At 42.6% G+C, this 24,729-nt stretch overlaps 1 protein-coding gene across 1 annotated transcript in view; it reads left to right on the top strand.

Annotated features, from left to right (window-relative positions):
* TRIP11 (thyroid hormone receptor interactor 11) overlaps positions 1-24,729 on the top strand; it is a 64,482-nt gene that overhangs the window by 20,580 nt on the left and 19,173 nt on the right. Inside the window, exons 4-10 of the mRNA XM_019518653.1 lie at positions 1,031-1,303; positions 3,802-3,870; positions 10,225-10,390; positions 12,707-13,075; positions 15,296-15,336; positions 16,764-16,859; positions 19,064-19,270. Coding sequence (XP_019374198.1) covers positions 1,031-1,303; positions 3,802-3,870; positions 10,225-10,390; positions 12,707-13,075; positions 15,296-15,336; positions 16,764-16,859; positions 19,064-19,270 — 1,221 coding nt within the window. The remainder of the gene's footprint in view (positions 1-1,030; positions 1,304-3,801; positions 3,871-10,224; positions 10,391-12,706; positions 13,076-15,295; positions 15,337-16,763; positions 16,860-19,063; positions 19,271-24,729) is intronic.

Consider the following 24,729-nt stretch of genomic DNA (forward strand, 5'->3'; position numbering starts at 1 on the left):
GTGGGGTGGGGGTGGGGCAGGCTGCAGGCTCAAGTAGGGGGGCTGTTTCCCATGACAGCACGCACTCCAAGGGGAGTAAGGGGGACCTGTGCTCTCCAGATCTGTGTGCGGGGTGTGGGTTGCCCACTTCAGGCTTGTGCTCCCTGCCCTGCTGCTGTCCCTCAGGCTTCTGCAGCCCAGCGTGTGCTACCCGGTGCTGCAGGGAACAGCAGAGCCACAGAGGAAACTGTCTGCCACTGCAACCTCTGTGCTGCCCATGTTCCCTGTGAGCAGCCCCATGCTGCCACCCCCGCTTCAGCCACGCAGGGAAGGGATGCCTTGCCAGGGTAGTGCGGAGTTTGCAGAGGCAGGCAGCTTCCCGTGCAGCCCTGGTGTTCTTTGCAGCATTGGGTCGCGCATATGGCTGTGGAGGCATCAGGGGAGGGCAGCAGGGCAGAAGCCTGCAATGGGCAACATATAGTTTTCATCCCGTGCAAAGATGTGGAGGGGCACGGGTTCCCTCTGCCCCCCAGAAGTGTGCATTGTAGTGGGAAGCAGCCCCCCCTCCCCCCCGAGCCTGCAGCAGACTGGGAGCTGGGCTCTGCTCTGCTGCAGCAGCTGCTGCCTCCTGGCTGAGACAGGGGGCTGTGGACCCAGGTCCCTGGCCCCATAGTCCTGGCAGCTGGGATCTGCCTCCAGCAGAGCTGGGGGAGCAGGAGCTGTGGGCTAGAGACCAGCGGGGCTGAGAGGTTGTGGAGGCACCAGCAGGGCCAGCGGCTGTAGGGAACAGGGTAGTGAGTGGCACCAGCGAAGCCAAGGAGCTGTGGGGAGAGAATGACGGGCATCAGCGGGGGGGAGGAGGGGGGCTTTAACTTTAATCACTGATTTGGAAGGTTTTTGTCAGAGAACTTGTGAATTTTTTTTATTGGGGGAAACCAGGATCCCTGGAGATGAGGAACTAAATAACACTTGATAGGTTTTAAATTCATCTGCTTATGAAAGACAAAGTCAGTGTATTTTGAGATGTCCTTCTTGTATTCTGTATATTTAGGTGGAAGTCAGTCATCTGAAGGCTAGACAGAATGCGCTACAAGAACAATTGCAAAAGTTACAGACAGCTGCTCAGGCAGCCCAGCCAGGAATTGTGCCACCAACCACTACATCAGCTTCCTTTGTTCCTGTGGTTAGACATCATTCTTCAGGTTTTCAAGGAGATGACATGGATTTTGGAGATGTAATTTGGTCCCAGCAAGAAATAAACAGATTGTCCAATGAAGTTGCTAGACTTGAATCTGAGGTTGATCATTGGAAACAGATTGCCCAGGTAGGTAATTTTCACCTGTATTTAGGACTCTCAATAAATTGAAGACTCTTTGAGCCAGCCACATGAAAGTGCATATAAAAGCAAAATGACTTGATGGAATGACCACAGGACTAATTGCTAGGAACTAAAGAGCTCTTATTCCTGTTTTGCAACCATGTGAGTCTGGAGACTCTACATCCACTATTCTTTGTGTAAAATTGCCTAGTTTCTACAGACCTAACTTCTTGAAAGAGTGAAAGGATTAATTAATATGTTTGACACTTCAAAAATATACAGCGCAACATGAATTCTAAGAATTAGTACCATATTCTTCTGAGGGGGAAGATAAAAATTTAATTATAAAGATGGAATTTAATCTTTGGTAAGCAGTTGACTAATAACAGGTATTATATTTTATTCAGTTAGACAAAGAGTTTAATAAACGTACTAGGATTTGCTCAAAATATGACCTTACAGAATTTTCATATATAGGCTTTTCAAAAGTACTTTTGGGGTTTTTTTTTTAGCTCTGCCCTTAATTGGGTATTGGCAAAGAGATTTACAAAAGGATAGTTGCAGATTTTAATACAATTTTACTTTTCATGACTTCATTTTCTTTTTACTACTAAATTTCTTTGTGGATCATTTGCAAAAGCACATATTTTCTGCTTGCTGTCATCAAGTACAGCAGAAACTTAAAAATTCTTAACTTACGTTAGTAGTCCTTAATCAACTAATTCAGTTGATTACAATTATACTGCTTGCTCTCAGAGCTGTGCAAATAAAGTAATGGCTTCTGTGAATTTTTACTGAAATGCAAGAAACTGATCAAATTTTAGTGTCTCATAAATGCAATTAAATATAGTGTGAAATTTAAAAGAAAAATCTGCTAACAGCTATTCTTGAATTTAAGTTTAAGAAATGTTCTCCATTATAGTGTTTTTTTCTAAGCTGGCAGTTGTGATTGTAGAGCCTCTGGCCATTGTCTTTTGAAAACTTGTGGCAATGGGGAGAGGTCTTGGACAATTGGAAAAGGGAAAATATAATGCCCATTCTTTAAGTAAGGGAAGAAGGAGCAGCTGGGGAACTACAGACCAGTCAGCCTCACTTTAGTCCTGGGAAAAATCATGGAGCAGATCCTCAAATAATCCATTTCTAATCATATGGAGGAGAAGGCGATTAGGAATGGTCGGCATGGATTCACCAAGGGCAAGTCAGGCTTGAACAACCTGATTGCCTTCTGTGACAAGATGACTGCCTCTGTGGATGTGAGGAGAGCAGCGGACATGATATACCTCGACTTTTTAGCAAGGCTTTTCATACCATATTCCACAACGTTCTTGCAAGCAAGCTAGGGAAGTATGGTTTGGATGAATGTTGGACTGTAATGTGGGTAGAAAACTGGCTGGATTGTTGAGCTCAAAGAGGAGTAATCAATGCCTCAATGTTTAATTGGCAGCTGGTATCAAGTGGAGTGCCCCAGGTCTTGTGGCTTGTTGTATTCACTGTCTTCATCAACAGTCTGGAAGAGGGGATGGTGTGCACCTGCAGCAAGCTGGCAGATGCCACTAAGCTAGGTGGAGTGGTATATATGCTGGACAATAGGGCTAGGGTTCTGAGTGACCTAGGCAAATTGGAGGATCGAACCAAAAGAAATTTCATGACGTTAAATAAGGACAAGTGTGAAGTCCTGCAGTTGGGATGGAACAATCCCACACATGGCTGTAGGCTGGGGTTGAATTGGTTAAGCAGCAGCTCTACAGAAAGGGACCCGGGGGTTACAGTGGACAATAAGCTGAATATGAGCCAACACTGTACGCCTGTTGCAAAGAAGGCTAACAATGTACTGGGCTGCATTAGTAGGAGTGTTGTCAGCAGATTGAGGGAAGTGATTCTTCCCCTCTATTCAGTACCAGTGAGGCCCAGTCTGGAGTACTGTCTAGTTTTGTGCCCCCACTACAGAAAGGATGTGGACATATAGGAGAGAGTCTAGTGAATGGCAAAAACAAAATGGTTAGAGGTCTCTGGCACGTGACTTATGAGGAGAGGGAACTGGGTTTATTTAGTTTGGAGAAGAGAAGACTGAGAGCAACCTTAACTTACCTGAAGGAGGGTTCCAAAGAGGATGGAGCTAGACTGTTCTCAGTGGTGGCAGATGACAGAACAAGGAGCAATGGTGTCAAGTTGCAGCAAGGGAAGTTTAGTTTAGATATTAGAGAACACATTTTCACTAGGAGGGTAGTAAAGCACTGGATCAAGCTACCCAGAGAGATTGTGGAATCTCCATCCTTGGAGGTTTTTAGGACCTGGGTAGATGGAACCTTGGCTGGGATGATCTAGTTGGGGGTGGTCCTACTTTGAAAATGGGGTTGGACTAGATAACCTCCTGAGGTCCCTTCAAATCTAACTTGCTATGATGCTATAATTCTATACTGTTTGAAGTGCTTACACAAAAAATCTATTTCCCTTTATCTCAATTTATTTTGCCAAACTGAAGTATAATTTTTTTTCTTGCTTAGTCTTCCAAAGTACAAAGAACAAATGATGATGAACAGAGTGAAATCTGCAAGCTGCAAAATACCATCAAAGTAAGTGACAATTTTGACAAATCAACCCACACTTATACTTTGCTTCTCAGACCTTGGAGCACAAGTGCTGATATGAGCAGCTCCCATGACTTGTCAGGTCCTTCACACAATTACAGTGAAATGTGTGCATAGTGTTTGCAACATTAGGTCCTAACTCTTTTGCATTAAAAATATATTAGCATGTGATTGACTAAAGTGTTGCTGCTTTCTATATTTCAAAACATATCTGATAGGGAGTGGATTTATAAGTGCCTTTTAGGTTGGCTATAAAATAGACTTAAAATAAGGCTTGCAAGAGTAAGTCCAAACCACATTGAAAAATAGCCAGTCATGTGTGGTGCTTCAGGTTCTGGATGTCTAACAGAGTAAACTGGCAGTAGGTGTTCCCTTCCTACCCCAGAGCGGGTGGTGAGTTGTTACAACTTCTGCTGCTGTTTTAGTCCTGTTGTGTTTGGAATCCTAGTAATAAATAGGGACCTGGTCCACTGGACCAGTGATTCTCAGCTATAATGCTCTGGTACCCTGGGGTACCATGAGTTTCTTTTAAACGTACTGTGCAGAATTAATGCTATTAACTGTGCAAACACCTACACATTCACACAAACACATAGGTATAAGATGGGAATTCATAGTATAAAAAACATTGTGAAGTGTCATGATCTTTTGGCGTTCTGTGTAGCAGAATAATTGCTCTTTTCCATGGTTATGAAATGAGTAAAAGCAAAGACCTCAGATTTTCTGAGGGGTGCCTTGAGTTTAATGAAGTCAAAAACTGCTGTGCTAGATCCTACACAGGCACAGAAATCAATGGTAACTTTAAGGCCATGTTTGTATAGCTTATCTCCTGGCCTTGTCTGCCTCTGACAACCCTTCCAACCCCCACCCCCTCTTTTGCACTCACTTCTGATTCAGCAACTAGGAAAAATAGATGGCATGGGAGGAGTCATAGGGGTGCTTGGAGAAGACTAAAGTGCTAGTGTCAGTCCCTTGATCCCTTGGCATAGCTCCCTGATCCCTGCTCTCACTAGAAATAGTCTAAACGTAGCCATCATACATATGCATGGTTGCTCTGAGCTGTCTGTTCTGCTTGAATGCCAGTCTGACACACCCAAGTGGGAGTGAATCAGTGCGGGTGTATTTTGTCAACCAAGATTCTGGTGTTGGGAAGGAAGCCATTTAGAAATGTTTTACATGTCATGTACTTCTTCAAATTCAGTTCCTCTGAGAATTTTAGTCTTACTATTAAGTATGATACCAGTATTAAATATGAATACTAATATTTAGTATCCTACTGCTTATGGTTTTTATGTAGGTGCACTTAGAGCTAAATTATAGCTTTTATTTACTGATGTTTAACATTGCTGCACGTGGCAAATACTGGTGAATAGTTATGCTGCTGGGATTTTAGCTAGCGATATGTGGTTACATGCATGATAAATTACACACACATGGTCATTTTAAAATTGTTTGTCGACCGTATTTTATCTTGCTTAAATGTGACCTGATTTCCATGCATTTCCAGTACATTGTGAGGTAAGAGTATGGGTAGAATTTGGTGTAACTTTGAATTTGCTAATTTTTACTTGGCTCCCCACTTTTTATTTTAAACGCATCTTATCTTATAATAAAAGAAGGGAAGGAGCTTTCCTGGTAGTTAAAGGCCTAGCTGCAGGAGCTGAAAACAACTATTTAAATTTATTACTGATATAAAATGTGCTGGTGGTGGGTGGTGTTTGCATTAATAAAATCAAGCAGTTACCTTTTCTATATTGAAAATTTCAAAACTGTGCTGCTGAGGATAGGGTTTGATGTATGCTAGTAATGTCTTGCTTAGAGCTGAATATATGTGAAAATAAAGTAGGGGTATCTTGTTTTGGTAGTGCCTTCACCACAGTTATGAATGCTTAAGGCAGTTTTCAAATTAGAAAAACTCTCAACAAGCCTATTTGAAGTTTGAATCAGATCAGGTTTTTACATGAAACTTTCATTCTGGACAAGATTATCATGTAGCCATGTTCATTTGAATGTGGCCTATGCGGTATGTTGCGCCACAGACTCATCTGTGGTGCCACACACTGCATATTCAGGTGTTCTCCACACTGCAAAGTAGCAATGCAGTAGGTTTTTTTTTTTTTGACTCTGGGAGATTCCAGCATCCAAAAAAACCCATGTGAAAAAAAAGCGGGGTGGTAGACACGGGGGCAGTGCATGCTGCCCAAAACAAGAGCTTGGCTGGCCAGAGCCGCACTCTGGCTGCTGGCCAGGCTCCGAGTGGCAGGAGTGCTTCTGCTGTCCCAGGAGGACCCCAGGTAAGGCTGCTGGGGCCAGCCCGCCTTACTCCACCCGGGATAACCTGCTGCACATTAGAGGGCGTGTGGCACAGGTATCCCCCAGGGAAAGATAGCAGTGGTGCAAGGTGTGCTGCTGTTTCTTGTCCATGGGAAACAAACGTCCGCATTCATGTGGATGTGGCCCTACAGTCTAACACATCTCCTTCAAATAGCTGTGAGTGGCATTTAATGCTGCAGCCGGTTCAGACGGTCTTTTGTACCACTTGTGTTATATGGTCAAGAATATGTAGGTAGAGGGCAACTTGGGTAACAGCGACAGTGAAATGATAGTGTTTAGAATTCGAAGGTAGGAAAGAGAACATTAGAATTAAGACACTGGACTTTAGAAAAGCAATCTTTAAAAACTCAGGGAACTGGTGGGTAGGATCACATAGGAGGCAGTCTGAGGATTCCTGGAGAGCTTGTACCTTAAGGAAGCTGTATTAAGGGTACAAGAGCAGGTTATTCTAGTGCAGGGGTTCCCAAACTGTGGTATGCATACCCCATGTGGGGTACGTGGGAGAAATTGTGAGATGGCAGGTTTAATTTTCATTATAATAATTGGCATTTAAGGGGTTAAAATATAAACCGTATGCTGGTAGGGGTATGCAGGCAACTGGTAAATCTGGAAGGTAGTATGCAATAAGAAAGTTTGGGAACCTCTGTTTTAGTGCAAATAAAGGATAGGATATGCCTCAGGTGACAGGCCCGGCTAACTAGCAAACCCTTCAGTGACATGAAACACAAAAGGAATCTTACAAAAAGTTGGGATGTGACCATGTACTCCTTTCAGCAGTAAAAGGAAGACCAAGAAAGGTGTAGGTCCCTTACTCAATGCAGAAGGCAATTTTACAATGGATTCTGAGAAAGCTGAAGTATTTAATGAATAAAAGTTCAGCTACCTGATGATAAAGCACACCTTGCATCAAGGACAGGGGAGGAGACAGCCTGGAATAGCAGAAGTACAGGTTAGAGATTGCTTAGAAAAGTTGAATATTTTCATGCCAGCTGGATTGAATGACAATAACGAAGTGGTGGACTGCGCACAGGGACAGGACAGTGGATATAGCTTTGTGTTAGCAAGGCTTTTGCCATGTGCATATCTTAAACTACTACTGTCCGTGTAGTGGCAGCACATTGACAGAGCTCTCATCCTACTACTTGACCTGTGGCAAGGTAGGGTATTTTTAATGTTTTAGGCAATGTACTGGTAGGTTGTATATGTGGGTTGTAGCTGAAATTCTTAAGAATAGATTATACAAACACTTGTCTAGGATGGTTTAAATAGGGATGATTCTGCTTCAAGCTGGTGGTTGGACTGAATAGCCTCCTTGGGTCCTTTTTGAGTCCTGCTTTCCTATGACATTCTCATTAGTAAGCTAAGGAAATACAGTCTAGGTGAAATTACTGAAAAGTGGATACAGTACATAATTGGTTGGATCATTGTGTTCCATGAGTTAGTCATCCTGAGTTAGGGTTGATGTCTAATTGGGAGGAGATGTCACCTAGGGTTCCCCAGGGTTCTGTTTTGGATCCAGTACCTTTTAAAATCTTCACTAGTAAATTGGTGGCTGGGATTGAGTGCACTCTTGCAGAGACACCAGGTGAGAAGGAGTTGCATGGGATGGAATTGCAGATACTTTGGAAGATAGAATTAGTATCCTGAATGACCTTAATGAACTGGAGAAACTTTCTTCCTGAATTTCATTGAATTTCAGACCAAGGTCAAAGTCCTGCACTGAGAACAGAACAATCACATGACTAGGCAAGGACTGGCTAGGCTGCAGTATTGCAGAAAAAGGACCTAAGTCCTAGGAGTTATAGAGGACCTTAAGCTGAATATGAGCTAACACTGCTCTTTTTTTTTTTTTTAAACAAAAGCTAATAACATACTGGGCTGTTTTGAATAAGAACATCACTTGCAAGTCAAGGGAAGTGATTCGTTCACCCTGTTTAGGGTCAGTGAGGCCTCGCCTCGAGTGCTCCTTTCCGATTTTGTGCATTGAACGTCAAGAAAATGTGGAAATCAGAGTCCAGCAAAAAGGAACAAAAATGATCACAGGTTTAAGAAACATGACCTTTCCTATGGGGAAAGGTTGGAAGAACTGGGTTTAGTCTGGAGAAGAGAAGACTGAAGGGAGATTTGATAAGTCTTCAAAGACCTGAAGGGTGGTTATGAAGTGGATGATGATTGACTGATTAATCTGTTGCTACAGGGAACAGGACAAGGTGAAATGGTCTTAAACTGCAGCAAGGGTACTTTAGATTGGATATTAAGGACTTTCTTACTCTGAAGGATGTTAAGTTTTGGAACAGATTACCTTGAGCAGGAGTTGGCAATACACAGGCTTGATTTGGCCCATGGAGTCACTAGATCCTGCCCATGGAGTTGAGAGGTGTGGCTTTGCCCATGCCAGGGCCAGGCAGCAAGGAGCTGTGCCAGGGCCAGGCAGCTTCCAGCTGTGTCCACACCACCGCTGCTGCTTTCTGCCTCCTGGCTTCATTAGTTGGGTGGTTTTGGTGGCATGTCAGTGACAGGAGGCTTTGACTGTCCCTGCACTAGGACGAGGCAGCTGAGAACTGCGCCCACACTGCCACCACTTCCCCCAGCCTCCTGCTCCCCAGGTGTGATATAAGTGCAGCTTCCAGCCGGTGGGGAGCTGCTCTGGGGCCAGGTAGCTTCCAACTGTGCCTGTGCCACAGCCAGGAGTGAAGGAAGAAGGGAGAAGCAGCAGCCACACAGTTGCAGTTTGCACATGCCTGGCCCCAGCGTAGCTCCTTATGGGTTGGAAGCTGCATCTGTGCCGCAGCTGAGGAGCAGGGAGCTGACAGAAGTGTTGGTAGTATGGGTGCAGTTCCCAGGTGCCAGGTCGCAGTGTGACTGTGGGGAAAGTCCCGTGCTGCTGACACTGTTGAAGACACCTGGCCTGCATTGGACCACGACTGGGTTGTTTCAGTCTGAGGATTGTAAAAGGTTGCCAGTCCCTGACCTAGGGAGGTTGTAGAATCCTACTTCACTGGAATGGCTTAAGCAAGGATGACCCTGAATTGAGCAGCAGCTTGGGCCAGAAGCTGACCTTTCAGGTTTCTTCCAGCTCTCCTTTAATATGGTTATTCCACAGAATCTTGCATCCAGAACAGTATGGGGTTTTTTTTTCAGTAGTTGTTGAACTCTTTTAGGGTGTAGCATGCTGAATAAGTGGCATATTTTGTTGTTATTCAAACCAGCATATTCGGTTTAGGAAGCTGAGGATGAACTGAAAGCCTTTATCACTGCTGGTTATTAAGCGTTATTATGGATTGTTTATCTAGATCAGGGGTGTCAAAGATGCAGCCTACAGAACCCCATCATCTGGCCTCCCGTGCTGCCCCTGGATCTTGAGCTGACCCACAGACAGCAGCACACAGCACGTGGGGGCTGGCCCCAGGATACACATTGCACACAGTGTACACTCCAGGACCTATGTAGCATGAGTTTTGGCTTTCCATTTCCTGATTATGTTGACAAGTGAACTTGCTTACTTGCTTGTCAGCAATACTATACATTATCACTGTTGGGGTTTTTTGTATGATGCTATTATAGAATCCTTCATTAACAGTGTTTGGGTTCCTTTTTGTTGCTGCTATATAGTAGAACTAAAAAATAATCTCTCTACATTGAGACTGCCTTCACCTGATTATACTGTAATTTAATAATAGGGTTAACAATGGAAGAAGGAAATCCAAAAAAACAATTTAGTCTTCTCATAACCTAGTAACTCACTTTGCCTGTGTGCCTAAGCTTGTAAGCTCTTTGGCACTGTGTTTATTTCTATATCGTGTACCATACCAGACACTGTTTGCATAAATTACTTCGTTTAAAAGGTGTGTGCTGTTTTAGTTGTGAAATATTTGGTAGATCTATGTGGTACAAGGCCTTTAATTTTCTTAGGTACAAGAGAATCTCCTTTTTAAAACATATATACAGTGCAGTAGAACTTTCTGTTCTGTATTTTATAATTGTTTTCGTCCAATCACACTTTAGGAGCTGAAGCAGAATTTAAGTCAAGAAATAGATGAACATCAACACGAGCTTTCAGTGTTACAGGATGCACATCGACAGAAATTAGTAGAGCTAAGTCGTCGACATCGAGAAGAATTAGGAGAATATGAGGAGCGAATTGAAGAACTTGAGAATCAGTTACAGCAAGGTCTTTATTATCCTGTGATCATTCTGTTTTATTAACTGCTGTTTTTAGTTTTCATTTATAAGGAAAATGTCAAATACCTGTAAAATGAGCAGTACAATTGGTGCTTGTTTTCATGAAGACTACTTTAGCTCTTCTTATGTTACTTTGGCTATAATTGACTTGAACTGGATTTTTTTTAAATATCTAATTTGGTTCTTTAGGATTTTTAGCTCCATCACACATTCTGGCCTAGATCTTAAATAAAAAAACCTTCAAACTTGTAGAACCATTTTTCACTGATATGAGAGTGCTTCTTGTTGAATGTTTTTGTTCTTCTACTTCTGAAAACTACCTGAGGTTATCATAATCTGCTAAGCTTTTTGCTGGAGAACAGAAACATCTCTTTGCTTGTGGAGTTTTTCTTAAACCTTTAAAATTTTCACCTTTATAATGTATGTCCATTTAGAATCACATTTTTCATATGCTAGGTAGTACGCTTTAAATCAAGCTTATTTTCAGCTTTTTGACATGCTTCAAAGGAGACTGCAGAAAACACAAGGTTAGAACTTCTTAGGACAGAAGTTCTGAAGGCATAAAGTCAGTGGACCACTTAATATAAGCTCAGATTTGGTGATGGGGTTTTCATAAGTGCCTAGATGGATTGGAAATTAATTGAAACTGGTTGACACTTACCAGCAACGAGTCCTTAGTTTTCTATCTGTTCTTGTAATGAGGTGGTATGTCTAGACAGGGAGTCAGCAAACTTTTATTAATAGAGGCTGCTGGTTGTGACCTGGGCAGTGCTGCAAGGCACCATTCCCCTCCATCCTCTCCAGCAAAGATGAGCAAAGGCTGCAGTGAAGAAGAGCAGCCCTCACAGGCTGGAACAGTTGGCTGGAGTGGCCAGAGGCAGTTTGCATGCCATTAGCAAAATGTGGACTGGATTGAATGGCTGGGGATTGGTTGGTTGTGCCCTTAGCAGAATGCAGACCGGCGTTGGACTTTTGTGGGCCAGATGCAGTCCTTTTGCAGGCCGTATCTGGTCCACAGGCTGTATGTTGCCAACACGTGATCTAGATGCATAAAAATGAACTTTTGTATGCCTCCAGTTAATTATGTCCTCTTCTAGTAAAACTTCTGGTAACAAACTTATAAAATTCACGCTTGAACTTGGAACTTATTTTTCAGTGTACTGCCACACAAAGAGTGCATGTTATCCTTTGAGCATGGGCCAGGAGACATGCAAGATGGATAAACAGAAGTGGGCAAAATGCTTTTTAAGAGCTTTGCAGCTTCTTGAAGTCTCAGCTAACAGTGACAGGGAATTTATTGAAGGATTCAGATGCCTGCTAAAACTGTTCTCTTGTCTTCAGCAGTTTTACAAAATAATTCTTTTAAAGAATCTTGGATAAAATCAGAGGCATAAGCCACACATCTTTTGCATAACAACTCAGCTGTAATAAATGTCATACTACTTGGTACAGTATATCTGTGAAAAATACTGTGCTGTACATTTGTTTTGGTGTTCTACCCACTGGGGAAACATCTTTGAGTAGATCCTGGAAATTCCTTTCAGAGTACACATGGACATAAATTGCTGAGTCACATGCCTTCATTTCAAAGTTTTTATCTACAGATTTGGCTTTCTGTCCTCCGCAGCTGTACAGTTGTTTTAAATGCTTGCTTTGTAAGTTGCTTTGCCCGCACAGCTCTGTGGAGGCTCTTAAAGTTTGAAGCATCTTTAAAAAGAAATGGTAATGTCTGCTAAATATGGTCTTGATGTGGAAAGCTTCATACATCATTTACAGTGAAATTGGCTAGCCTTGTGTGATGGGCAAATTAACACCTTGCATAATAATTTGTCTGCTTACTCTAGATTGAATTATAAATTCAAAAATGATACATAAAGTAACCATACCAGAAAGTTGCATTCATACATAGTCTATGGTTATTATAAGAATCTGTAGTTCTTGCACCCATTTAGTAAATTCAAGAACTAATTACAAATATAAAGCCAAAACCCTGAAGCATTAAAACCTGCCAACATAAATACATCTCAATGTAAAATTGTAGCCTATAATAGCTGTTTGTTATTTCTGCTAAATTAAAAAGAGAAAACTGACAAAACATAATAGCATTTACTTTTGAATGAACACGATAACCTAATGATATTATGGTCAAAACTATTATTTGGGTGGCTTATTTTTTCTTGATAAAATGTATAACTTAATATTGATTGGGATGCTGTCAGTATTTTTGACGTAAAGTTTACTAGAAGCTTTCCATGGAAGGGCCTTGTGATGCTATTTTACTGTTATAAACTCTCGTGTCTTTCAGGAGGTGCAGGCGCTGAAGTTACTGATCATTCTAAAATAGGTGAACTGAAAAAGATCATTCAGAACCTACAAACTGGAAAAGCAGAGAGCATGCACAATATGAAGGAACTGGAGGGTCACATTAAAGAACTAAATCAGAAATTAGTTTCTGCAGAAGAGAGAAATAACATCCTGCTTAAAGAGCAAGAATTGGTAAAGGTGGAAAAAAGCCAAATAATGCAAGAATATGAAAGGCTGAATTCTGAGTTTAGTAAGCTTCAAAATTCTGTTGCAGAGCAGGAGACTATTCTGAAAGAACAGGGGGGAAAGTTCCAACCTATGTCATCACCTGTGGAGGAAGAAGTGCTCAGACTACAGCAAGCACTGTTGGGTATGAAAAAATTGAACTACTCAAAAGATTATATGTAAGAATAGGCAGTTAAATACCATGAAAACAGCTGCTGCTTAAAAAAAAAAAGGGTTGGGCATTGAAAGGATTAAGTGAAAGGAGAAACAATTAGGACTATTTTTGGCTCACTGTGATGACTTAGGAGTTTGACTAGTTCAGTAGCTACCTAGCAAGAATATTTTTTTTGTTCTAAGAAAATTAAAAAATCAGCTTGAATGGATTAAAATTGATTTAAAATTCCAGAAATAAATAGTACACCAGTTCTAAAAATGTATACAGCGTTTTCACCAACATTAATAAAACTCATGTCTAGCTTAAGGTTACTTTGCCTGTTTAGATTTATTGGCAAATTCGTACTAGTCAAATGCAGGTATACCAGCAAAGCTGCTCTCTCTACTGGCATAGTAGATGGAAACAAACTATATCAGTAAATCATAATTTTTCCCTCAACTCTCTAGTATAGCTTCTGCAGGCACAGCTGTTGTTACTTGGGGCTGATACTGAATTCTGTAATGTAGACTAGGGGTTACCAATAAAGATTTTCTTGGCTGATGCAAATAGTCAACTATTAACCAGCTACATTGACTGATACTAATCCAATAACCAATATTTACTAATAAAGCTTGTTGAATCAGCTTTAGTGCAAGTGTCCACCCCCACCATTTCTAAGTGTGAAGATGCTGATACAGGAGATGCATGTAAAAGTGCTCCATGCCAATCGCAGCCCCTGCCCTTCTGCCCCAGCTTGGGGGGCAGCTGCCTGAGCCTGAGGCTGCCCAGGGCTAGGTGGTTGCTAGGCCAGACTCCCTGCTGGGGGAAGGACCCTGCTGCACACAGTGGGGAGGAGTGGTTGCCTCAGCCCCTGCCAAGCTGTGCCCCTGGCCCCTGGGGCACAGACCCCTAGGCACTGCAGGTTGAGCTGCACTAGGCTAGGCTGGGCCAGGCAGGGCAGCTCAGCTCTGCCTGCCCGAGTCCCATCTGCAGGGTGTTTTACAGAGCCTGTCCTGGCCATAGTCTGCACCAGTGCCGGGGACACTGCAGCAGCTGCTCTGCTTCCGTCCAGCCTGGCCCACTGGTTAGGGTATCTGGGGCCAGCCCAGCTCGAGGGAGAGAACCCAGGCATCAGGGGGCCCCAGCCAGAAAGCATAATTAAGTATTGGAGATAGTTACCAGTTACAATGGCCAAAAAAAGCTGGTAGCCAGTAATGTAAATTTCCCTTTTATCAGAATGGCACCAATAGGCAACTGACATATTGGTGCACCTCTAAGTAGACTTGGCCTCAGATAAAAAATTTGAAAGAGATTTGTCAGAAGTCTCTCTCAAATAATCACACGTGTGAGAGGCGTTAAATATTTCTACAATTTAGGTTTAGGATGGAAAGAAAAGAAGCTAAGTATGATACTAGAACAATATCACAGTTGCCTTGGGGCATATAAAAATGATTTTTCCTACTTGTTTGGTTTGTTTCTTCCTATTAATCCAAATCTCTTTTCTTTACTTCCTTCAGGATCTATGTCCTTTTTAAATTCCCTTGTTCCCAGCAACTCAGGGCTAGATACCTCCTAGAGAGTCTAGAGGTTCTTCATATGTCTGAACACAAGGCTTTCTAAATATAAATCATCCCCTTTTCTCTGGCATTATTCTTCTTTTTCCTACAGAATCTCAAAGAGTTCTCTGCAGGGCCTGACATTTTCTCACAAAATATAAGGGGGAGCGCCATGGATGGTCCCCATATTGAATCTTCTCAAAAGTGAATATTGAGAGGATTATGGAGCCTATTATTTATGGGCCTTTTCAAGGCACTCAGTCTGGGAAGTCATTGGCATCATGCCCACAACAGGCAAACAGTCTGTGCCCAGATGGTATGGGTTATATAATGGTCAAATATTTAGTCCTTTCAAGCAATGTCTTCTTTGGAGTTTATAAGAAGAAAAAAAGAGTCTTAAAGGTTCATTCAGAGTTAACTTTTTACAGACAAGCTCACTGATAAGCAGTGTTAGGAACATATATTGTACCATATCACCTTAGATTCTAACTTAGGACTAATAAAACTTATTTTGCTGTTACTAATTTGTTTTCTCACTGTTATGACATGTTCATGGTGTAGGCTAGGAGTATTTACTGAGCATGTTAATTTGTTTTTTGTTACTTCATCTTCTCATTTTCATAAAAGATAATACATTTTCTTGGTGTTTTTACAGATGCAGAAAAAGAAATACTGAGACTTAATAGCTTAAAGCAGGTAAAAGAACTCTGAATGATGCCAACGCTAAAGTTGTTATAATAAAACTAACTATGAAGCAGCACACAATCTCTTGAAATTGTTTTTTACTACAGATTTTTTTGAATGTTTTTCATTTCAGTGCATGTTCAATTGTGGTAATCAAGGAAATAATCTAATATAATAAAAGCCTTAGTCTGTCTGTAATGCTTTTTTTTGCACTCTGGTTGTCTCGGCAGCTAATCACAATGCTGACTGAAATAACCAATCAGAGTGCTCTGCACAGACAGGCCATGATACTGGTAACTGAGGGGCCAGCAACGCTGGCCTCGCCCCCTCCTCCCCCCCCCCACCTCCCTTTCTGCTCCTTGGAGGCAGAGGACGATGGCAGAGTGCTGCCATGATGGTGGGGACGGAACGCGGAGCGAGGCCAGCAGTGCTGTCTTTGCCTCCCCACTCTGGTGGACGGAGCCAGAGGCAGAGTGGCGGTACTGGGTGGCGGTGCTCTGTTCCCACATGCCTTCCCCCCTGTTAGTCATGAAGGGCAATGGCGGTGACGGACTGGGACGGCGGAGCATTGCCATGATAGTGGGGACAGAGTGGGGGGGGCGGGCTGGGCCTGGCCTTGCCCCCACAACACCCCTGGCCCTGTTCCTTGGGGGCAGCAGCACAGGGGGCTGGCGGTGTCGTGCTGGCCTTGCTCCTCCGCTCTGGCTTCACTGCTGCTGCTGGGTCCCAACAAAAGATGGCAGGGATGGAGAGAAGAGAGGGAGGGAAGCAGGAAGTGGATGGGAGAGCACAGTGGTGGTGCCCCACTGCCGGGCCCCGAGAACACCTGGGAGGGACAGAGGGAGGGCAGTTGGGGAGAGGGTTGGGCACAACTGGATGTGCAGCGGTGGCAGCGCGGGCTGTTGGGTGGTGGCTGCAGCTGCCGTGTGCAAGCTTCCCCCTCCTCCCCCGGACCAGGGAGGCAGTGGTGCCATGGAGTGCAGGGTGGGGGGCCTGGGGCCAGAGGCAGAATGGCAGCAGCACGGGCTGTGGGTGACGGTGCTCCTTCCGCCTCTCCCCCCACTGCAGATACGCAGCTGGCTAGTGTCATATTAGCAGTTTAGAGACTGGACATAGAATGGATGGGGGGACATACTTATTCTGATTACACAGCCTGCTTTGTTAAAAGGAAGTTCTGGAACTTCAAGCAACAGGTTACTGTTCAATTTTACACAGCATATATATTTATGGATTTGAGTCTATCAAGTATTCACATTTAGACTTCTAGGTTTTTTTATACGACCTAAAATATCACCCATTTTCAGATTGTTCTGATGTTTTCATTTTTGTATGCTCTTCTGTAATACAGAATACCCGCAGATACTATTTTTTTTATACTTTGATCATAAGATCATAATTCCTTTGAAAATTTTGATTTTTATGAATTTCTGTTTTTATAGGCTGACAGTTTCATAGGTGCAGGAGAAGATTTTCCAGAAGTTAAAACAGATATACAAGTCCTAAAAGAAGAAAATCATAAGCTAAGGAAAGAGAAGGTATGTTTGTTGGAACTTTTGTGCTTTTAGTTTTATGTACACTTTTCTGCATCAGTGGAAATGGGAACTAAAGCATTTTTCTCTATCAAACACTGTACGTACACTCACATGCATATATTTTCGTTATTCTGTTTTAAAGTTTTCAAATTAGCCTTAAACTTCTATTTAAGAAACATGTCTGTCATCCCTGCATTTGGACAAGGTGTGTGCAAATATAACATCACTTAAAATATATTTATCTTTCAAACATATATGGAAGTATCATAAATTCTTATTTTAAAATGTAATGGTTTCAGTTAAACACTTGCATTAATGTAAGTGATTCTGAGTTGTTTTGTCACCGTATTTGTCTCTTCCACTAACCTGTTAACAGCAAAAAGTCTGTTAGTTAATGTGGCGTGAACATTTTGCGTATGTTATAAATACTACATGCCAGAAACTGATGTATATTGCATTTTAATGTTGACCACTTTTTAGAATGTCCTTCAATATTATATTCCTTTTGGGTGTTGACATTTAAAAAGGGACATTTAAACCAGTATTGCTGGCCTTATAGATGTAGCTTTCTACCAGTGTTTGTTTAAACATGGTTTATCTTCCAATGTAGTATTGCATTGTATTTTTCCAAACCTGTTTGCCATTATTTTCACCCTATCTGGGCAACCTGCTGTAGCAGAGACAGTTTATAATATTGCACCATAGGTCCAAAAAAAATAATTTTCTGGAAGTAGGTTATTAGGGTACGCATGTTGAAGCTTGCTAAGCACCAAGATGGAGCAAAGATTCTCTTGGAAATGCTGGTTAACTTTTGACAGGATTTCCTCAATATTTGATAATTACAAAATAGCTAGAGTTCAGTTTAGCTTACTGGGAGGACTGTGTGCCTGGTAGTGCACTTCCGTGTCATACTGATTAGGGGTGTGTGAAGCACGCCGTATTTGATTCGCATTTGGATTTGGCCCATTTCGGGAGACAGTGATTTGATTAGTTGATTCGGATCACTGTCGCAATTCGATTCAGCCAAATCCAAATCTGAAGATTTGATGCTGGTTCAGAGAACCAGCAATTCAGTCAGACACAGCTTCAAATGTTTTTTCTACATACCTCCAGGTACCAGCCATGGCTCATGAACGCTAAGATGGTGGGGCAGATGTAGTGTCCCACAGGAGCTTGAGGGGGGCCCCTGTGTGCTTGGTGTCAGACCCCACCCACTGTGATCCCTCCAGCTCGGCAACTGGCTGTGGGGGACCCCGGGTACCACCCCCAGACCCAGGAGGCACCAGTCCACCAGGGGGAGGTCCCCTGTGCATGCCAGTGGACCTGGAAGTGCTTCTGGTCCACTTCCGGGTCTGCCACTGATTACGCCAGGGACCCCACTACGTTCCTGTGAGACGCTCCATCTGCCCCACCATCTCAGCATTCACAAGCCACCTGGTACCTTGAGAATGTAGAAAAAACATTTAACGCTGTGTCTATGTCCGAATCATCAAATCTCTGTGAATCGATTTGGAGGGTTCCGATTCGATTCGGAGAGATTTAAAGGGTCTCCTGATTTGATTTGGATTCGGAGATTTGTCCGCGAAATCAAATCAGCGACCAAAGCTTTGCACAGCCCCAGTACCAATACTGTTGCACAGCTTCCAGCTGATGCAGTTAGGTAACTTAAGTGGAGCTGTTCAGCACATTGTATGTCACTCCTAGATACTGAATATGCAGCCTGACCTGACCTAAAACTCCCATGGCATTTTTTCTTCCTTTCTTCCTCTGTCATGTAGTTTGCTCCGCACCTAGGGCACATCTATTATGGAAGTATGAAATTTTACTCCCCTGAGAATATGTCCTGAAGAGGTAGATATATTTCTATTTAACTTATGGGTAATGTGACTCTTGTGTACAGGTATAAGTTGTTTTGGTATCTTTGTGATGAAAAGATAAGCATATATTAATGAGACATACATTCTTTAGAACGAATGAAGAGCACACACCAACTGCAGAAACTTCCTCAGCCTGACAAAGGGTTTTTAAACCCGAAAGCGTGCTTAAAATTTTTTCCAACTATTTAAGCTTGTCTAATAAAAGATATCAGATTCACCCAAAGAACCTTGTCTTAATTGGGATAGAATTCAAATAACCTTTTTTAGGGTTTCTGTACTCTAGCAAGCTAAAATCCAGTATTCAGAATGTATTTTTATGTTCAACTTAAGGAAGAACTTCAGAAGGAACTGTTGGACTTCCAGCAAAAAAACGCAGTTGTTACACCTGCTTCAACTGAAGATCAGACTTTGGAATTAAATCAGTTAAGGCAAGACTTGGAGAGGAAGGAGCATGAATTCAATGAAAGTATTTCTGAACGTGAAACTCTAAAAACAGAATTGGAAGAACTGGACAAGCAGAACCAGGAAGCTACACAGGTAGCAAATATTACAGAGAATTGCTGAACTTCTTTACATTTTAGTTATTAAGTCTGTGACATTTCATCTTTGCTCATGGGAGCCAGGGGATTTAAGGGTATGCCTACATTGCATGATCATGTGCCATGCTGTGGGGGCTCCCACAGCAGGTTGGGGCACCTGCATTGTAGCAAAGATGGCTCGTGCAGTGCAGCAGTGGGGAGAGGGGGACAGGAGTTTGTTCAGTGGTGTGTGCAGCTGGCACAGCATGTGGCTGGGGGGCCTGCAGTGCCTGGTCACTCAGAAGTTGGACAGCCCTGATGTAGGCTGAGCTGTAAGGCTAGTGCAGCAGTGTATTAATGTATGTGCAGTACCCGGGAATGGCTTAGATTCTTCTGCCTGCAGATTTGTGGAAGAAAATTTGTAAGGAGGAAAGGGGCAGTGAGGCTGTGGAGGGAGATATGGGAGTTATGTAGGGTTTATGTACATGTCTCGCCCTACTCCACCTGAACTCTCCTTTCACCCCAAGCCCTGCCTGGGGTTCAGCCTCTCTCTTGTTCTCAGCTGTTTCTTTTGATGTGTGATGGTGGCAGCAGGGGGCAGCAGAGAGACTTGTCTATGAACAGTACTTGGCAGTCTCTAAACTTACTTTCTGGTTTCCTGACTCATCAGGATCAGCAGTGCTCTGCCCATTGATGTTTAGGGCTTTCTCTTCAGTTTTGGAATAGACCATATGTGAGGTTACAAAGGGGTTTGGTTTGGGGTTGGGGGTGCCAATAAGCAGATTCTCAGCCCAGGGCCACACCAGAGTCTTCAACCAGCCCCAGTGTAGTCCTGGGGCTGGGATCTACATTTGCTGGGCCCAGCCCCAGTAATCACACAAGTCTTGAACCAGCTCCAGTGCAGTCCTGGGGCTGGGACTGACAATCAGCTCTGACTGTCAGTCCTAGTTCCAGGATTACACTGGAGTTGTTGAGCTGGCTCTGGTTACTCTGCTACACATTTGAGTTTAAACATGATGGAAGCCAGTTGCAAAAAATGTACACAAATGTTGCACATTTTTGTGTAACATTTTTATGGTTGGCATCCAGTTTTTGTGGTGCTATTAATTCCTTGACCCTGGAGAACATGCCCTGAGACTGCTCAGGTTCAGTCAGGCTGCAGGTGCCTGGCTTTCAACTTGCTGATTCAAGGGGAGCCTGGGATTGTGTCCTGCCATGCACTTGTTACATAGCGGGTACCACAATTCTTTGCATTAGGGGTCAGATCCCATTGCACCATTAAATGAACATGTGCCTCAGACTATGAATGCTCTTGCCATTATGCTGTTATAGCAAAGCTAACCACTATCACCACTCTTAAAAGCAGAGTGTGAGCTAATCGCCTGTACACAAAAGGGCATTGTAGGGCAGGAGTTCTCAGCTGCAAATCAGTCTTGCATCAGTGTTTAACCCCAGATTGAGTGAGTGTCAAAGATAGGAAGAAAGTTGGGTTCCAGGCACATTCCTGTTTCTTAGCAGTTGGTTTAGGTATTTCCCAGTGCAAGGGATTCTGAGACATCTAACTCCCTATCTCTCTAAAATATAGGGGGGATTAGGGGCCTAACATGGGTTTGTGACTTCTACTTTCAGAGCTAGATATCTGACTTCTAAGTCAGAAGTACTCAGTATTACCACATAAGTCGTTATTGTGAACCATTTTTGCTCCTTAAAAACTTTCCTCCCATCTGGTAAACTGTCCTGGAAGCCCTAACTGTATGGGGATCCAGGGCTAAGCAATGGCAGGAGTCCTTTTGGCATTGGGAAAAGGAGGCCATGCTAGCCATGGTAGCAAAAGTGGATTAGAATCTACAGGGACATGTCATCTAGTTCTTGCTGAAACTGCAGGGAGAATATAGGTATGAATACCATGTACCCAAACAGGAATTCTGTCTGGCACCTGGCAACAGTGAATAGGTAATTAGTAATTTACCTATAAAAATAAGAATAATGAACGGAGCAAACACAAAGGTAGGGAATTAGGAGGAGTCATTCCTGACCATCTTGGACAATAACATTGAAGACTAGCTGGTGAGACAAATGAGAATTTTTAAAACAAAGTACATCAGCACAGCCAGGATTGGGTACATCACCTTTATTTTGTGCATGTTTTCATAAAAAAAAAATTAGTTTTTCCTTCTGTATGAATAATGAAACAAAATCAGTATTTTTTGCTTCCAGTAACCAAAAAAATTAAACTCTTGACATTTGTATTGGCACCATTTTTACTTTAATTGTCACCAGGTAGACTGAATGAAGACAAGTCATTGTAGCCTCCTCTTCTATTCCTGGCCAGGATATGTTGATTTCCTGTGCTGGTTAGTGCTGCTTAATGTTGTGAGGCGATCTGGCCTCCATTTGCTTTTACATGGGTTCTAAGTATCTAATGGTTCCTGTAGCCCATCTCCAAAAAAGATTTAAAAACCTGAATTCTTAAACATATGTATAACAGTGGCAACTAATGATCACAATTATGTGGCATCCCGTGATTTAAGGCACTTAGTAAATAATACACAATGGTACAAAAACTCAAAGGTTGTAAAGTTTCATACAAACTTAATTCAGACCCCTTGTGTGAATGCCTTATGATACATTACATAACTGCATACCTAGTTGCATGCTGTTTTTTCACAAGACTGCAGTAGGTGTACAGGACGGACCCTAAGTGATAGCTACTCAATATTTCTTTTTATCTTTATTCAGTATGTGGCTCCAGATCCTATTACTGCATATCCAGAAACAGAATAATTTATTCAAATGTTTTCCATGATGCTGTTTCTTAGTTCTTTTACAAACATTTGAAGACTTGATTTTTAATAAAAATGAGGTGATATTGTTATCTCTATTTTGCACATTAAAATTAAAGTCTTATTGACAAATGTCAGCTAATTTCCAGTGCCTGGTTGGAGAGCACTATAACCTGTTTTACTTTTTGTAGAAAACACACAAAGTTGTATGATCAGAGCAGAGCTTGCATTTGATAATAGTTGTATCTGTGAATGCTTAATATTTCTGGAAATCAGATACTGGGTGTTCCTAATTTGTATACCCAGAAAGTGAGGAACACTCAGTGGCCAATGTTGTTCGTTTAAGCTGACCAGCATCACCTAGGCAACCTTAATTCAGGTGTTTCCTAAATTTTGATTTGGCAACCTACTGCTCCCTTAGAAAGTTACATGTAAAAAAAACAAAACCCCAAACTCTGCATTATGTTTATGTAAAAAGAAACCAAAAAACCCCAACCCCAAAATAAAGACAAAAAACCCTTTATACATGGAAAAAAGGAATTTCATCTTGTTGGCTCCCTGAATGGGACAAGCAGGCCTGTCATCTTCAAATGTGCAGCTGAGGTGGCCAGCCTGCAGCATGCATGCCACAAATAACGAGAGCAGCCTCTGTGTGTCATGCGGCAGATCAGAGAGGAGATGACAGCACAGTAGCTCATAGGGCAGAAAGTAAAGCAGCAAATCAGGTAAGAAGCACAGGGAAGGAAGCAGAAAGCAGAGCAGCAGACCACACAGGGAGCACAAACTCGGAAACAGAAAACAGAGCAGGCAAGAGCATGAGATTGGAGTAGCACTGACACAGGGTGGGGGTCTAAATGTGGCACACCTGCCATAAGGGTTCATCCCCACTGATCTGCAGCTTCTCTACTATTTGAACTAATGGAGTAACTGGTCTACTGTTATGACCTTTCAGCGGCTGAAAGCCGGCAGTGTAATGAAGCCATCAACAAAGCCAATCGCACCTTATCATGCATTAGCAGATGTATGACCAACAGATCAAGGGAGGTGATGCTCCCCCCTCTACGAGGCATTGGTCAGGCCACAGTTGGAGTACTGTGTCCAGTTCTGAGTGCTGCACTTCAAGAGAGATGTGGCGAATCTGGAGAGGGTCCAGAGGAGGGCCACTCATATGATTAGTGGTCTCCATGCAACACCCTACAAGGGGAGGTTGGGGGATCTGGATCTCTTCAGCCTTCACAAGAGACATCTGAGGAGAGACCTTGTAGCAGCCTATAAGTTTATCAAGGGAGGACAACAGAGAGTTGGAGGTGCACTATTTACTAAGGCATCCCTAGGAGTAACTAGGAATAATGGGTACAAACTAGTGGAGAGTAGATTCAGGTTAGACATTAGGAAGATATTTTTCATAGTAAGGGTGGCCAGAATCTGGAACAGGGTGCCAAGAGAGGTGGTGCTATCACCTAGCTTGGAGGTCTTCAAGAAGAGTCTAGATAGGCACCTGGAATGGTCATCTGACTTCAGTCCTTTGCTTGCCTGGGGCAGGGGGTCGGACACAATGAGCCTTCGGCATCCCTTCCGACTCTACAATCTATGAATCTATGATCTCTTAGAGGGAGAATGAAGACCAACTTTGTTTGTGGGTTTCTAAGTTGTTTGTTAGACAGTAAAACAATGCTTAGGTCCTTAAGGAGGATGTGTTTTAATATTTATAAATGTTCCTGCACTGTCCCTTTAACCTCTCTTGGCCCACTTTGGATCCTGACCTCCCTCCTGCCTGGGCATCCTGAATTTGTCCCTGCCACCACTTCATCTATTGCTGTTTGTTTGAATCAAATGCCTTCCTTCCTCATGCTGCTTGAGGCAGCATGTACCAAAGCACAAGAGACAGTTTTCCTTTCCTTAGTGGCACAGAAATCCCCAGCAGCTGGGAGAAGTGATCGCAAAGAAAGTCTCTGAAGCTTTAAACACAGAACATGCTCAGCTCTTGTTTCTGTGTGGGGTGGCATTTATTCAGTCTTCAGCACAGAGGAGCTATGAGGGGGGATCTGGCTCAGTGATGATCAGATATTCGGAGAATTTAGCTGCAGATCTCTTTAACAAGTTTTTACTGTGCATGTACATAATTGAAATTGTTTAAGGGGTAGAACTTGGCCAAACTGGAATATGTTTTTTGCAATAGTCAGAGATGTATTTTGCAGTTCTGACTGTGTGCTCGCTTTCTTCTGCCATGCCACAGAATTTCAGATCCCTACTCAAAACCTTAGAGACAAAGCTTTAGTGAAACAGTTGTAAGAATATTTTTAATATGGACAAAACAGCATGTGTGTTTTTCCCCCCTCCCCCTCGATCTTGTTCTTAAAATATGAGTCAACTATTTTAGCTGAAACTTCTTCTGAAAAAATTATCACCTTTAGGGAAATGGTTTGTTTGGCACAGTTGAATTATAACAGAGTTCGTAATGGAAAGTGTTGGGCAGTCTTAACTAGATGTGTCAATGTTTCCAATACTTATTATAAATTAGATGTTTCTAAAATATTAAGTCCTGTTCTGTTACTGCTACATTAAGGATTTTAATTTTCCAAAAATACTTTTGACCTGGATAGATACTGAAAAATTATTTTCTGTGTCTCAGCCATACCTTGCAGGTGTGGGCTTTTTTCATGGCTAAAGGCACTGTGTAGACCAAAGAAAGTTT

The sequence above is a fragment of the Gavialis gangeticus genome, unplaced genomic scaffold, assembly GCF_001723915.1.
Source record: "Gavialis gangeticus isolate Ggan-Ray unplaced genomic scaffold, GavGan_comp1, whole genome shotgun sequence".
Taxonomy (NCBI): domain Eukaryota; kingdom Metazoa; phylum Chordata; order Crocodylia; family Gavialidae; genus Gavialis; species Gavialis gangeticus.